Source organism: Sparus aurata, chromosome 3, assembly GCF_900880675.1.
Source record: "Sparus aurata chromosome 3, fSpaAur1.1, whole genome shotgun sequence".
Lineage (NCBI taxonomy): Eukaryota > Metazoa > Chordata > Actinopteri > Spariformes > Sparidae > Sparus > Sparus aurata.
In genome coordinates, this window is record NC_044189.1 from 32,557,745 (window position 1) to 32,572,780 (window position 15,036).

Here is a 15,036-nt window from a genome sequence, read left to right on the forward strand (position 1 = left end):
AAACCGCGTTGAGCTTTTTTCCCCCTACTGTAAACATTCGGGGCTTTGGCAAAAACATCCGGGGCTTGAGCCCAAGTAGCCATCCCCTGACCCCGCCCCTGCTTCAGACTCTGGTGCAGTCAGGGGAGGGAGACTGACATAAACCGCGTTGAGCTTTTTCCCCCTACTGTAAACATTCGGGGCTTTGGCAAAAACATCCGGGGCTTGAGCCCAAGTAGCCATCCCCTAACCCCGCCCCTGCTGTGAGGCAAAGCTTCGTGGAGAAAAAAGGCTTTGTAATGACTTAATTGCTGCAGCTGGAGGCTAACGTTAGCTTACTTTAGCTTTGACTTTCGCTAATTCGCGGCGAAAACACCGCATTCTCGGTCAAATAACCCACACACTATGCCTCCTAACGACATGTGGAGACGAACAGATGAAAACACATGATTTCAACTTTCCAAAGATATGTTACTTCTCTGTGAGGCAAAGTTTTGCGGAGAAAAACAGCTCTGAAATGACTTAACAGCCAAAAAAGTGGAGCATAAAGTGGCGTTACCTTGATCCAAAGATCGTTCATTTACTAACATTAACTCACACAACTAATATAAGTTGTGACAAGCTGTCTAATATGTAATGATGTTAACCTTACCTTTGAGCTCTTCTATCGTATGTGTCGGATCATAACATTATCCACCATAGATGTATAAAAGAAAGGTATCCTATCCACCGGTATCCACCTGTCGTCTCTTCTTGGTCCCACAATGCTGCGCGGTTCAAGCACGATTCAAGTTTTACAGTAATTTGTTGTGTTACCACAGAGGATGGTTTGAATACAGTATTTTACTACAATACAGTAAAATGTTGTGAAATCCTGGTATCAGTTTTTTTCACCGTAATTTACTTGATTTCACAGAAAAAAAAAAAAAAAAAATCCAAAATTACAGTATTATATTGTGATTATTACAGTTAAAGCCTGTAAAAGTGATAATACAGTAAATTATTGTAAAATATTACAGTAAAATATTGTTAAATTCTGGTAACATTTTACAGTGTATATACGCAGTAACACATTTGTTTTTGGTTTATAAAAAAAACGCTTAATACTCATACTTCATATTTTTTGTCATTTTTCATCATGAAGTATTTTTGCATCTGGATCTAAAGTGCCTTATATCAAGGCTAATAAGAATAGGGACTACACAGTGTTGGCAAAATGTGAATGAATTTATATGTGTGTGTATTCAGTAATTCAGTCACACATTTTGACGTTGTAAGTAGTTATAAGTGTCTTCTAAACAGGAATAAATGCATCAATTATGCTATTATAAACCCTTGTACTCTTAATGTACTCTTAAAAAAAGTTTATGTTTTATGTGTATATTTATGGAGAGGAAAATCTCTATGTGATCCATTTATTTTTGATGAAAAAACTTGCCTTTTTTAATATATCCATTTCTTGTACACTGTAACAAATTGCTGTAATTCCTACAGTAACATTTTACAGTAACTTCTTGTTCTGTCATTTTACAAAGTATAACTGTACACCGCAATGCATCATGGGTCCAAAATGATTACAGTAGCTGACAGCATTTTCCCACAGCAACATATTGTAAAATGACAGGCAAGTTGTATTCTGACTGTAGAAGATGCTTTTTACAGTTAAATACTGTTGATATCGGATTTGAAAGAGGAGCACATGTGCACAGGTGATGTCGGAAGCAGAGGAGCAAGGCAGTGTTCAAACACTCATCCAGTAAATAACGTAAGTTGAGCGCAAATATCCTACAGAATTAAAATGTGATTCAACTTGTTAACTGTTAGTTAACATAACGTAAAGCTGACCGTGTAAGTTATCATCCTGGTTTGCATGTCCTCAAAGAAGTTAGCGAGAGAGTTTTCAGAGAACATTCCAGACAAGCGCTCCCAGGCGAAACAGTGTAATGGTTATTTATTTTAGCTAAGCCGTGCTTTGAACCTGACGTTAACAGTTACAAAGATTCAGTCTTCTCAACCAGAGCGTCCCCGGTACCGCGGGCAGCTACGCATGCTGCATCATACACCCTATAAGAGCATGCTAACCACGTAGCAACATATTAATGCAGCATACCCACGTAACAGAATGAAGCTAAGATAAAAGCTCACGATACCATTATTACCTAATGGAAACACAATTCTGACGCGAAACAACTAAATTAGCAGGTAGAAAAAACAAGCTAACTGCACACGTCCGCAAAATCGGTGCTAGCGATTAAGCTACTTCATGCTAACGATACAAACAGTATGTCATATGAAAGCTGGGACGCCACAAATTTTAACGGTATAAGTCTCATCATCCTGCGCCCAAAACTCAGTGAAACAGCAGCCGAAGAGGAGCAAAAGTAAACATCACTTTATTCAGACATAATCATGAATTATGTGTCACACTGGCTGTTTTGTGATAGTATCATATTATATTAATGCGGTGTAATGCATTTGTGTGTCCGAATGCATTACACCGCTCCACCGGCTAATCTAATGTGTCTGTGTCACTTTGAAATGATTCCTGACAGTTCAGGATAAGTTTCGTTTCAGGAGGACAGGTGGAGTAGGTAGGGCCCTTGTCTTTGAACGCAGTGTATTTGCCTCCTTGTGATTGGCGGATTAGTGTTGTTATCATGGATTTGGGGACTGTACCTCGATTCTATTGGCTCTGACGGTTCGATAGAGGTGTCAATCATCCAAATTGACCAATGGATTCCCAAAATGTCGCTAAATCGATTCTGGGTGTTTGACAGCTCCGCCCCATAAAGCATCAAAACACAGAGGGCACAGCAGAATACTTTACATTTTTAATGACTGATGTAGAGGTAAATAAAGTGTCCCACTGTCGGAGGAAAACCTCCATCAACTTAGCTAAATGATACAAATGTACAAACGTTACAGGTGCAGAGGAAAGTACCACCGCTGATGGCACAGTGATCACCAACACACATCGTGAAGAAAATTTGCAGGTAAAAACATTTCGTCATTTATATGGTTGTGTCTAACTGTGTAATCATTTTCTGTGGCATTTGACAGATTTGGGATTAAGCATGAGCTCTGCGCTAATTTATCAGTTTAGTTAGCTCAAGTAAACTTCTTTTGATAGCCTTGCTGCACTGGCAGAAAGCCCTTGCGAAAAACGTGTCGCAAAGTGTGGCACCAATGTGGTTAGTTAAAGCTGTGCTTATTGTGTTTGTGTTGTTGTTTTGGACACACAACCTTAATAACTTTTCTTCTTTTTTATTCCTTTTTTGCTCTTCTTAGCCTAGAAATCTATCACTGCAAACAGTGTGCCCATAAGAGTGAAACTATAATAGGTTTTACCCATCATATGAAACTTCACAGTAATGCACCAAACTGCCCTTTTACCTGTGGTGTACCTGATTGTACCCGTGCATTCAGAAAATTTGCAGCCTTCAAGTCTCATCTATACAGAGATCATAAGGGGTATAAGTCTCACAGCAGTGCTGCAGATTAACAAATTGGCACAACACAGATTTGTCAAGTTGAATTTTGTCAGATTACATTTACAAATCTGAAGGATTTCCTTAGTCATTTGAAAGGCCATATACAAGAGGGCAGGAAAATAACATGTCCTTTTAGGGGTTGTGTGAAAACTTTTGGTGTAAAATCCACATTTGCATCTCATATTTCGAGAATACACAAAAACAGTTCGGCTGAACATGTGGCGGTGTTTCAACACCCATCCCAAGAAGCACAGTATGAAAACCCATCTCAGCCAGTGAGTCAGCCCTCCACCTCTCACATTGAGGATGATAAACAGCCAGAGACAGGAGAACTTTATGATAGTGTGGATGAAGACCTCTTTTTGAAGAACTTGTCATTGTTTTACTTTAAGCTTCAGGCTAAGCTACTTTTGCCAGCGACAGTAATTCAGACTATCATTGAAGAGGTCCAAGAAGTTCATGATGTTGCACAGTTGCATCTATTTTCAAAACTCAAAGAGAAATTGTCTGGGCTTGGGGTGCCTGACATGACTATTACAAATGTGATTGAGGAGCTCACAAAAGATGATATATTAAAAAAGGGCAACAACATTTTACGTACAGATCAGCGTCGCAAGTCAGTGTTTAAAAACAGCTTCTCTTATGTTGAACCTCTACCTTTGTATCTAGGTACAAATGACTCAGGAAAAGAATGCTTTGCACAGTACGTGCCAATAAAGGAAACTCTTACTTCTCTCTTTGAATCTGAAGCCTTCAAAAAGCAGTATGAAAAAGCCCATTCGCACCTCTCTACCCATGATGTGTTCGAGGATTTATGGAATGGACAGAATACTACTGACAACATCTTACTTAAAACTGAAACATCATCGTTAGCCTTGATCCTTTATCAAGATGCTTTTGAGGTCGTCAATCCGCTAGGATCAGGGCGGAAAAAACACAAGGTACTGGCAGTGTATCTAACACTTGGTAACATTTTGCCCTACAACAGATCAAATATTGATCACATGCAGCTTGTACTTCTCTGCAGGGAACAAGACTTCAAGTTTTTCGGACAGGAAATGGTTTTCAGTCCACTGCTAAAAGATCTCAAGGATCTAGAGGACAGTGGTATTGTTTTGAGGGATGGCAAAGTTATTAGAGGTTCTGTATGTGCTATAGCTGGAGATAATCTTGGTTCTCATAATATTGGTGGCTTTGTGGAAAATTTTAGCAAGAGTACCTTTTTTTGTAGGTTTTGTGATATAGACAGACAAACATTTCAGTTGAGTCCATTATCCATTGGTTTGAAGAGAACAAAACAGTCATATCAGCAGCATGTACAAGAACTAGGAGCAAGGAACACCGACTCAGTGTGTGGCATAAAATTTGACTCCATATTCAACCAGCTGCGCTACTTTCATGTCTGCCAGCCTGGTCTTCCACCATGTCTCGGACATGACCTTTTTGAGGGTGTTGTTTCTGTTGACATGGCGTTGTGCATCAACCACTTGGTAAACCAGGAAAAACACTTCACTTATGTCGATTTGAACAGAAGTATAAGTCAGTTTACCTACCTTCGAAATGAAGCAGATGACAAACCTCCTGAGTTCAGCCCCGGTAGTGAGAAGTTAAGTGGTCATGCTGTCCAGAATTGGTGCCTGTTGAGAGTACTTCCTCTGTTAATTGGGGACAGGATCAAAAATCCTTGCGAAAATGGTGTTTGGAAGTTGATTTTGCTCATGAGAGAGGTAGTTGCTTATGTATGTGCACCAGCAATTACTGCCGATCAAATTGCCTACTTGAATGTTCTCATTGAGGAATACATCCAGTCCAGAGTGGAGCTGTTTCCACACCATCCCCTTAAACCAAAGCACCATTACCTCTGTCACTATCCTGTGCTTATTCTTCAGTTTGGACCTCTCATCCGACTTTGGATGTTGAGATTTGAAAGTAAGCATACTTTCTTCAAACAGTGTGCCAGAAAACTGCACAACTTTAAGAACCTGTGTGCTACTCTAGCAGAGCGACACCAGCTCCTTCAAGCATACCTAGCTGCTGGCAGTCTTTTCCCTCCTGTCATCCAGGTTGAAAAAGGAACTGAATTCTATCCTGGTGACTATAATGAGAGCATAAAGGTTGCAACTGCACCATTTAGCTTCACACATGACACTACTGTAGCCACTAATGCTGTCACTGTCAGAGGGACAAAGTACAAAAAAGGAATGCATGTTGTTCTAGGACGAGAGGATGAGGGCCTTCACATGGGTGAGATTAAGCTGATTTTGAGCCATCGTAGCGATTGTGTCTACTTTGTTGTGGGGAATCAGCAGGCTGTGGAGCTTGCTGATTTAGGTATTAACAGTCTAACAGAGGTAGTCCAGGAGTCCAACTACATGTGTGTCAAGCAAGAAGACCTCCTTGATTATTATCCATTAATGGGGTACAAGCTGAATGGCACATTGGTGGTTATATTTCATCACTCCCTTCCAGATATCTACTGACATGTCAGCACTAGGGGAGGACATAAGACAAGCAGTGTTGGCTGTATTACCTAGCCTTCCAGAGGATAAACTACAGTCCCTCCTGAACAAGTTGGCAAGCATTGGAGTGGAATCCCAATCTGACCTGAAATTCATCAAAGAGGAGGATCTCCCTGCCAACATCACACCTATCCAGTGTCGGAGGCTTCTCAATGCTTGGCAAACCGAAGGTATACCTTAGATAATGTTTATAAAGCAAAACAGAAAAGCTCATGGCTGTGTACTGTGGTACACTATACATGTTATGTAATTTGTCACATTTAGGTTGGGTAATGAATGCACAACAAATAATTTTACTGAAAGTTTTGGATTTCATTGTTTGTAGATATAAAGTGGTGCTATAACAACTGAATTCTTTTTTCCTTGTAGAGCAAACAACATGTTTGACACTAACTCCTGTAGAGCCTTCTGACATATTCTACAGTACCACTTTAGATGATCCTCCATCTTCTGAATCAACCTCCAGCCCTCCAAGTCTGTCAAGCAGTAATAGCTCCAGAATGACTGTGAATTTAAGTGCCTGGCCTGAAAACTTCAATGTTCCTTGGAACAGAATGCCTGCTAGTATCACAGCTGCCATTGCACAGGAGAAACGTCCATCTGCTAAAGACCGCAGGGAAATGGTACGAATCATTGTTGATGAAATGAGGCTGACTGAACTGAATCCATCAAAATCTCAGTGCCTGACAGTGGCCAAGATGATCGTAAAGCAGCATCCCAGATGCTTTGCAGATGTCATGAGAGATGGCACTGTAATTGGCAGTGACTATGGATCCCTTTTGACTCAACTAAAAACACGAGTAGAACATGTTAATCGTGGAAGTGCTATCTCTAGACGAAGGAAGCAGAGAAGGGTCTCAAATTCACCTGCAGACACAGCTAGAGGACCAGCTGACCAGTATGGCTGTGTGAGATGGCAGCCTGACTGTCCACCGGGGGAAACAGAAGAGAGTCTCAAAGAGAAGCAGAGGGAAATGAAAGACCTCTACTGCGTTAAGGGGCCAGCTGGTGCAGAGAGAGGACATTTGACTCAGTTAATGAAAACAACCTACTACCTCCAAAGAAAAAACATCAATGCCAACCCACCCCCTTCGATTGATGAGTTAAAGAATGAGTGGCCATATCTTTTTACACCAAAACAGCTATACATCCATTTCAAATTACTCACAGACATTGACATCCTGGATAAAATGGAGCAGGCTATGGAAGAAAAAGGGAAGCTGATCCTTCAGTTTTTCCAGCAGAAGCCAGCAGGGACTAATGCAGATGAGATAGAATGCATCCTGGTGAAGTACAACAGAGAAGAAATGTGTGATCCATGCCCATGTGTGATCCTCCTACTTATGGCACACTTCAGAGAGAACCCTGAGGGACTCATTTTGCAGGCAGATGTAAGTTTGAAATTATTATAGTTTGACATGTTTCTATTTCTTTCTTTCTTTCCACTGTGCATCCATCTCAAATTGAAGGGTCACTCACAAAGCTACACAATCAGAAGAAGAGTTGACTTTACTTGTCTCTCCGAGAAGAAATAATAAAGTACTTTATTAAAATTATAATCTAAGAAAGTATCCAAAAAACTGTATTTCACAGAGAGGTAATCCAAAATATTCTTAATTAACAGTCAAAAAAGCTGTATCGAGCCAAACTAATTGTAAGGCATCCTCCTTCCGTCACAACTGCTGACTAATCAACTTTTTACATCTGACTTCTCGATTATGACACTAGTAGGCGCTTTACCACTAAAGGCCTAGTAATACACTCACAGTACACAAAACATCAGCAGCTAACAGCAAAAAATGTGCAATTAGTCAACAATTATCAACAATAATAAAGTATGTTATGGTGACTTTGGCTCTTACTGGTATGATCTTGTTACCCTCAACTGTTGAGCTGAGGGTAATGACTATTTCAATTTTGAAGGTATTTTTTCTTTGTCTCTTAGGTGTTAGCAACAGCAACTGACATCGAAAGAACACTACCGCTTCCTGACTCTCCGAGACTAATTGTCTTAGGTAGTGTATACTATTTCTTTTTTAAATCTGTTGTAAAGCATTGCAAAGACTGAGAATATATGAAGGACACGTATTAGTTGAACAGTTTAACATGTGGATATGTATATGGATATTATGTGGAAGGCAACAGATAAAACATTAACATGTAAACCATATTCTTATTTATATTTAGGTGAAGTGCTCACAGCAACTCAATGGATGCTGAGCATCGAGGGTCAGGTGGTTGTGCCTCCACATCCTAACTTCGTGGCTGGAATGGCAGCGTTCTTTTCAAGCTATTACAACTTTAATCTGGTGTACCAGGAGCAAGCATCTTGCACACTGGAATTCATTCAAAGGTAACTTTGTGATAAAGTAGAATTCTGGTTGATCATTATTTTGTAAAGTTCATGAGTAACGGATAAAATGTTATTTTGACTCGCCAGCACAAATAAACAATCAAGACCATTTTCAAGCCAGGGACAGGCTGCATTATAATGGAGTGTATGGCACAGATATAAATTTATGTACAAGTTACCAATTGGTAGTGATGTAGTCGCATGGACGTAACCCTGGGCATAGAGTCCTTTAATTGGAGATCTCCCAACCAGCCCAACAACAGAAACAGCATCCTGGGACAACTACTGAAGAACATTTTAAACCACAACACACATGCCACATTTTTTTAGTAATCCACACCAGACTACATATTAACTGAATATTTAGTGATTTCTTTTTTACCTGGTGCCCTCAGACCACTCCTTATTTTGGAACAATTTAGTTTGTTACAGAATGGCATTATTACTACGCACTTTAGGGGGCCTGGGTGGTGATGTGATATGTTAAAAGGCTGCAGTGCATTTCCTAACTATTTTTCACAAACAAAATAGTTCCGATGTAAGAAGTGGTCTAACAGCACCGGGAAGCAGCAACATACACTAAATATGGTGTATTCTGTTGTGAATACAAAACATTTTATGTTGGTGTGTTTTGTTTGATGCCATTGTTGTCCTTCCAAGCCTGGGCCAGTTGTGAAATCTCCAACCAGAGTACATGCTGCCTGAGGTTATGTTGATGCAACTATATTACTACTGATCAGTAACTGATGCAATCTTGTGACAATAACTCCAAGCTATCCCTTTAACCATTTCCACTGTATTAGTCATTGCATTGTAGAGCCACTTCCTGGCTCAGCTTGCCTGGACAGCACAACTGAAATGATAATGAAAAATTATTACCGGCCGAATTTTATTTTATTATTATTATTTTTTTTATGTTTTGTAGTTTTTCATATTGGATGGGCAAATGATTAGCTTGTCTTGCACAACCTGATATTCTAGTCTTTCTTGTGGAGCAGCTGTGAACGCAGTTTTTTCATGAAGTTTCTTTTCATGTGATTTTGTGATTTCAGATGTTTCATTGGACTCAACCCCACCAGTGGCACCAAGACGGCAAAACTGGTCAGCCAAAGAAGTGGGAAGGTGCATGAGAAGAAGAACAGCTCAGTCAATCCTCACGTATCCTCTCTCCTCAGGCGATTAATGGACTTTGAATGGCTTTGAGCGTAAGTCATATACAAAAGATGAGGATTCTTGTCTTCCCCACTTTATGAGTGGACATTGTTCTTAAAGGGAAATTTTGCAGATTTTCAACCATATCTCTTTCTATCCGAGTTAGGGATATAGTGTGAATAATGGATTTAGCTGGCGCAGCTGCAAAATCTGTTGTTCTTCCGAACACAGCGCCGTCATGACGGAGCTGGTGCCAGAAGAACAACAGAGCACCCCAGAGATATCGAGAACATCAGCAACAACAGCAGGCGTTTTTCACACTATATCCCTAACTCGGATAGATAGAGTTAATGTTGAAGATTGGCAACATTTCCATTTAATCTTTTGTTTACACTGTAGTTTATATTGAGTCAATCCGTTATACACCATTCTTCTGCTGCAAATACTCACTAGCTCAGCAAATCCGTAGCTCTAAGTTGTCCCAATAAAAATACATTGTTTATATCTGTTTGGGTAACTTTTGCCAGAAACTACATTGCCCAGGTGTTTAGGAGTATATTTTCATGACCTGTTTTCATGACCTGTTTTTTAAAGGAATTGTTTGACATTGACATTTTGGGAAGTACTCCTATTGGCCTTCTGTCGGAGAGTTAGATGAGAAGATTAATACCACGTCTATTAAAGGCACATAATGCCCAGTAAAAAGGTTAAAAAGTGAGATTTAAAGTTGCTAGTAAGCAGATTTTGTTGTTTTTGGAAAAAGCCAGGCTAGCTGTTTCCCTGTTTTCAGTCTGTGCTATAGGCTAACCAGCTTCTGTCTGAAGCCTTATATTTAACGGGCAGATATGAGATTGGTATTATTTCTCAATTATTATTATTATTTTATTCATTATTTTTTATTCATGGGGATTCAAATTGAGTTCTGATACATGTTGTAAAACTATTGAGTTTTAATAAAAGTTTTGTTTTGTTGCAGCTCTGACTGGTTTTATTTAAGGTGAAGAAAATGTAATGCAATGTTGAATAATTTTGTAACAGCAAGCCTGGTCTCATTCAATATGCATATTTTGCAAAGCTGCTAATGTGGAAAACAAAAATTAACTGTAAAAACATTCACAACAACATATTGTATTGTGAAGTATTAACAGCTATTTACTGGCAACTTTAGTTGCCAGGTAACCTCTGTAATTTGAATAGAATACAAGATAATGTTGTAAACTAGATTACAATTAATAGTTGTTTTTCCAAAAAAAGCAACAAATTGCTGTAATTTATTTACAACAAAAACCTGTAAAAGTTATCCTGTAATAAACTGTAATCCTTTCTACAGTAATTAATAGCAAATTTACATTACTTTACTGGCAACTTTTTTTGCCAGGTATTTCCTGTAAATTCTACAGTCAATTTGTTACAGTGTAGGGTTGTCCCTAAGATCTGCATATGTTATCCCACTGCATAAAGTTGGTGATAAAGCTGATATTAATAACCCTTAACCAATTTCTAAACTGTCTTGTACTGCTAAAGTTATGGAATCATTGGTCAATAATCAGCTTAAATAGTTCCTCTCAGTCCTGGTTTCAGAGCTAAGCACAGTACTGCTACTGCTATCACCTGAGTTAGTAATGATATTATCTCTGCAGTTGATACAGGGGAATGCTGTGCTGCTCTCTTTGTGGATCAAACAAAAGCTTTTGATTGTAACATTAACTATGAAAACATAACTAAAAATATCATATTCAATTTTATTCATTTGATTTATTTTATTTTCTGCCAATAGAAGATCCTCCTAAACCCTACACACTGGACATTTACAATAGTTTTGTAGGGAGCTTTTTTTAAGATGTCCTTTGGATTCTGGGGGCCCAGAGTAAGGTTCCAGTAGTTCTTGCTGTACTCATGTGGGTTCTTGAGAGTGTTTGGAAGATTTACAGCCATAATGCCCCGTGGCATAAATACTGGACATGGTCACCCTTTTCTTAATCCTAAACTCTTATGCAACATGGATACGGTTGCTATGGCGCCGTATTAGGTGGCAGCCTGTAACAGCAGCTCCCGTGGGTTTTTAAGTTTTTTCGTAGTTTTTGTTGTATTTCTGTACTGATTTTCACAGAACTTTTGGCAACTCTTCTCCAGAGAGTGAGAGAAGACGAACACCTTTCTTTTTTTCTTTTTTTAAACTTTTACGGCACTTTTTTTGTGATGGTTTTGCCAGCCCTAGCAACGGAGGGTCAGGAGCGCATCACTGAGCGCATTGTTTACACACGCGACCAGCTGATTGCGCTGTGTGAACCTGCACTGCTGCCCGGAACCAGGCCTGAGGTCCTGAAGGAGCTGCGGAGGAGCTGCGGAGGAGACGCCGTGGCTGCAGAGCTGGAGTCAAACGGAGGGTGAAGAGGAGGAGACACAGACCGGCTGTACCGGCGATCGTCATGGGAAACGTGAGGTCTCTGGGGAACAAGACGGACGAGCTCGCCGCGCTGATAAAGGCTCAGAGTGAATATCGTGAGTGCAGTGTGTTCTGTTTCACGGAGACATGGCTTCACTCAAACATCCCGGACCACAGCGTGGCGATTCCCGGCTTCAGCACTGTTCGGGCGGACAGGGACGTGACAAGTAGCGGAAAGAAGAAAGGAGGAGGGATTGCACTGTATGTGAGTGAGAGGTGGTGTAATCCCGGACATGTTCACGTGAAGAAACGTCTCTGTACCCCGGACATTGAACTGTTGACTGTGGGGATGAGGCCTTATTATTTGCCCCGGGAATTCACGTCCACCGTCATTATCGGTGTGTACGTTCCTCCTTCAGCTGATGCAGCGCTGGCCTGTGACGTCATCCACTCCGCTGTTGCCCAGATACAGACGCAGCATCCTAATGCATTTATTGTCATCACTGGGGATTTTAATCACGTCTCACTGGACAAAACCCTTCCAACATTTCACCAGTATGTTGACTGCCCCACCAGAGACTGTAACACACTAGATCTGTTGTATGCAAATGCTAAGGATGCATACAGTCCCTCAGCCCTCCCCCCCGACTGCATCACTGAATACATCAGGTTCTGTGAACACACAACCATGCCAACCCCGACTGTACGCTGCTTCCCTAATAATAAGCCGTGGATCACCACTGACCTGAAAGTCCTTCTTAACAAGAAGAAGAGGGCGTTCAGGTCTGGAGACAGGGAAGAACTGAGGAGAGTGCAGCATGAACTCAGGGATATGCTGAGGGCCTGTAAAGACGCCTACAGGAGGAAGCTGGAGGCCAAACTCCAGCAGAACAATGTGAGGGATGTGTGGACTGGTATGAAGCAGATCACTGGGTGTAAGGTGAGCGGCAGACAGTCATTGGGCAGCCTGGAGAGGGCAAACGAGCTGAACAGATTCTTCAATAGGTTCAGCTCACAGCCTTCTGTCGTCTCCCTGACACCTCCAGACCCCCACACACCCTCCCTGCCCCAAATGCTTCCTCCCCTCCCCCCTCACTCCCCTGCTGTGAGCTCTCCTGTGCAGCACCTCTCCTCCTCCTCCTCCTCCACCTCCTCCTCCTCCACCTTCACCTCCTCCTCCACCTCCTCGTCCTCCACTGAAGACACCGGCAGCCTCCCCCGCATGACTGTGACTGCAGGCCAGGTTAGGAGACAGCTGGAGAGACTCCACCAGCAGAAGGCTGCAGGCCCTGACGGCATCAGCCCCATGATCCTGAAGACATGTGCCAGCCAGCTGTCTCCTGTCCTACAACACCTCTACAACCTGAGCCTGGGTCAGGAGAGAATACCGGTGCTTTGGAAGACTTCCTGCCTGGTTCCTGTTCCAAAGAAGTCGACACCATCAGACCTCAATGACTATCGACCAGTGGCCCTCACATCTTACGTCGTGAAGGTACTGGAGAGACTGGTTTTGGCCAACCTGAGGCCGCAGGTGAGAGCCCTGCTAGACCCTCTGCAATTTGCTTACCAGCCCCACTTTGGAGTTGATGACGCTGTCATCTACCTGCTGCAACGAGCCCATTCGCACCTGGATGGTGGAGGAGGCACTGTGAGAATCACATTCTTTGATTTCTCTAGTGCTTTTAACACCATTCAGCCACTGCTACTGGGGGAGAAGTTGCGGGTGATGAGTGTAGACGACACAATGATCTCCTGGATTACTGACTACCTGACAGGCAGGCCACAGTTTGTCCGTATGGGCAGTGTTCTGTCTGATGCGGTGGTTAGTGATACAGGAGCTCCACAGGGGACTGTACTGTCTCCTTTCCTGTTCACCTTATACACCACTGACTTTCAGTACAACACCGGGTCGTGTCACCTGCAAAAGTTTTCTGACGACTTCCTGAGGAAGCTGAGATCCTTCAATGTGTGCAGCAAGATGTTGGAGATGGCCAGTGTACTTTTCTTTGCTGTGGTTTGTTGGGGAAGCAGCATCGGAGCCAGCGACACCAACAGACTCAACAAACTGATCAGGAAGGCTGGCTCTGTGATTGGCTGCAAACAGGACACTCTGGAGGCTGTGGTGGAGAGGAGGACACTGAAAAAACTGTTATCCATCATGGATAATCCTCTCCACCCTCTCCAACTCACACTGGTCAGACAGCGGAGCACCTTCTCCGGAAGACTGCTTCAGCTTCGCTGTCGTAGCAATAGATACAGGAAATCTTTCCTGCCACAATCCATCACTTTATACAACAACTCTCTCACCTCTGCCTGACAGAGAACTCTGGTCTCTCTACTGTTTTGTTGTATATATTATTATTGTTATAGTATATTTTGCATATTTTGTTTTGTTGTATATATTATTATTGTTTACTGTTTATAGCACACTGTGCACTGTATATATACACTATGTATATATTGGATTCTATTTATGTATGAAATGTTTTATTTGCGGACCCACTACTGCTGTAACAAAATAATTTCCCAGTCTGGGATCATTAAAGTAATTCTATCTATCTATCTATCTATCTAAAGCAAACAATCTCAAGTACAGATATCATCCAAAATAACAAATAACCTTTGTGACCAGTTCTTGTCGTGTGGGCTGACACATGGGCTTTTAGAGTACACCTCTGTAACTGGCTGAGGGATCAAAAAGGCACAGCAGGCCAATCAGCAAGGGGAGAGGCCGAAGCAGACTAGTTGTCATACTGGGAAGGCTGTGGCATGATGCTACAGTAAAGCAGTTTGCGTGTGCATGTTTGTGTACTCTATACAAGAGTCCAAAAGGTCCAGGTTTTGTTTAAATTAGGCCAGGGGATGGACAATTTAAAGGTTATGTCAATAAACAGAACCAAACCTAATTAGTAAATGGAGTCCACCTGTGTGTAATCTAATCTCAGTGTAAATACAGCTGTTCTGTGAAAGCCTCAGAGGTTTGCTAGAGAACATTAGTGAACAAACAGCATTTTGAAGCCCAAGGAACACACCAGACAGGTCAGGGATAAAGTGTTGGAGAAGTTTAAAGCAGGGTTAGGATATGAAAAAATATCCCAAGCTTTGAACATTTCATGGAGCACTGTTCAATCCATCACCCAAAAATGGAAAGAGTAT

General features: G+C 41.6%; 1 protein-coding gene across 2 annotated transcripts; it reads left to right on the top strand.

Moving 5' to 3' along the window:
• Positions 1 to 2: 2 nt before the first annotated feature.
• Positions 3 to 10,469, top strand: LOC115578784 (uncharacterized). 2 transcript variants are annotated; one of them, XM_030411953.1, is made up of 7 exons: positions 3 to 1,744; positions 2,905 to 2,972; positions 5,940 to 6,159; positions 6,359 to 7,380; positions 7,935 to 8,004; positions 8,177 to 8,342; positions 9,395 to 10,469. In XM_030411953.1, exons 3-7 carry the CDS (start codon positions 5,952 to 5,954, stop codon positions 9,543 to 9,545), a joined length of 1,617 nt encoding a protein of 538 aa, XP_030267813.1. In that variant the 5' UTR covers positions 3 to 1,744; positions 2,905 to 2,972; positions 5,940 to 5,951; the 3' UTR covers positions 9,546 to 10,469. The 2 variants fall into 2 exon arrangements, with proteins under 2 accessions (XP_030267813.1, XP_030267812.1); XM_030411952.1 differs by lacking the exons at positions 3 to 1,744; positions 2,905 to 2,972 and having other exon boundaries at positions 4,606 to 6,159.
• The last annotated feature ends 4,567 nt before the right edge of the window (positions 10,470 to 15,036 follow it).

What these genes read in the sequence shown, in the direction of transcription:
- LOC115578784 (XM_030411952.1), top strand. Translation starts at nt 5,901, where the DNA reads ATGGCACATTGGTGGTTATATTTCATCACTCCCTTCCAGATATCTACT. An exon ending in GACTCATTTTGCAGGCAGAT is followed by an intron (nt 7,381 to 7,934) that starts GTAAGTTTGAAA and finishes TTTGTCTCTTAG; the next exon opens with GTGTTAGCAACAGCAACTGA. An exon ending in TCCGAGACTAATTGTCTTAG is followed by an intron (nt 8,005 to 8,176) that starts GTAGTGTATACT and finishes ATTTATATTTAG; the next exon opens with GTGAAGTGCTCACAGCAACT.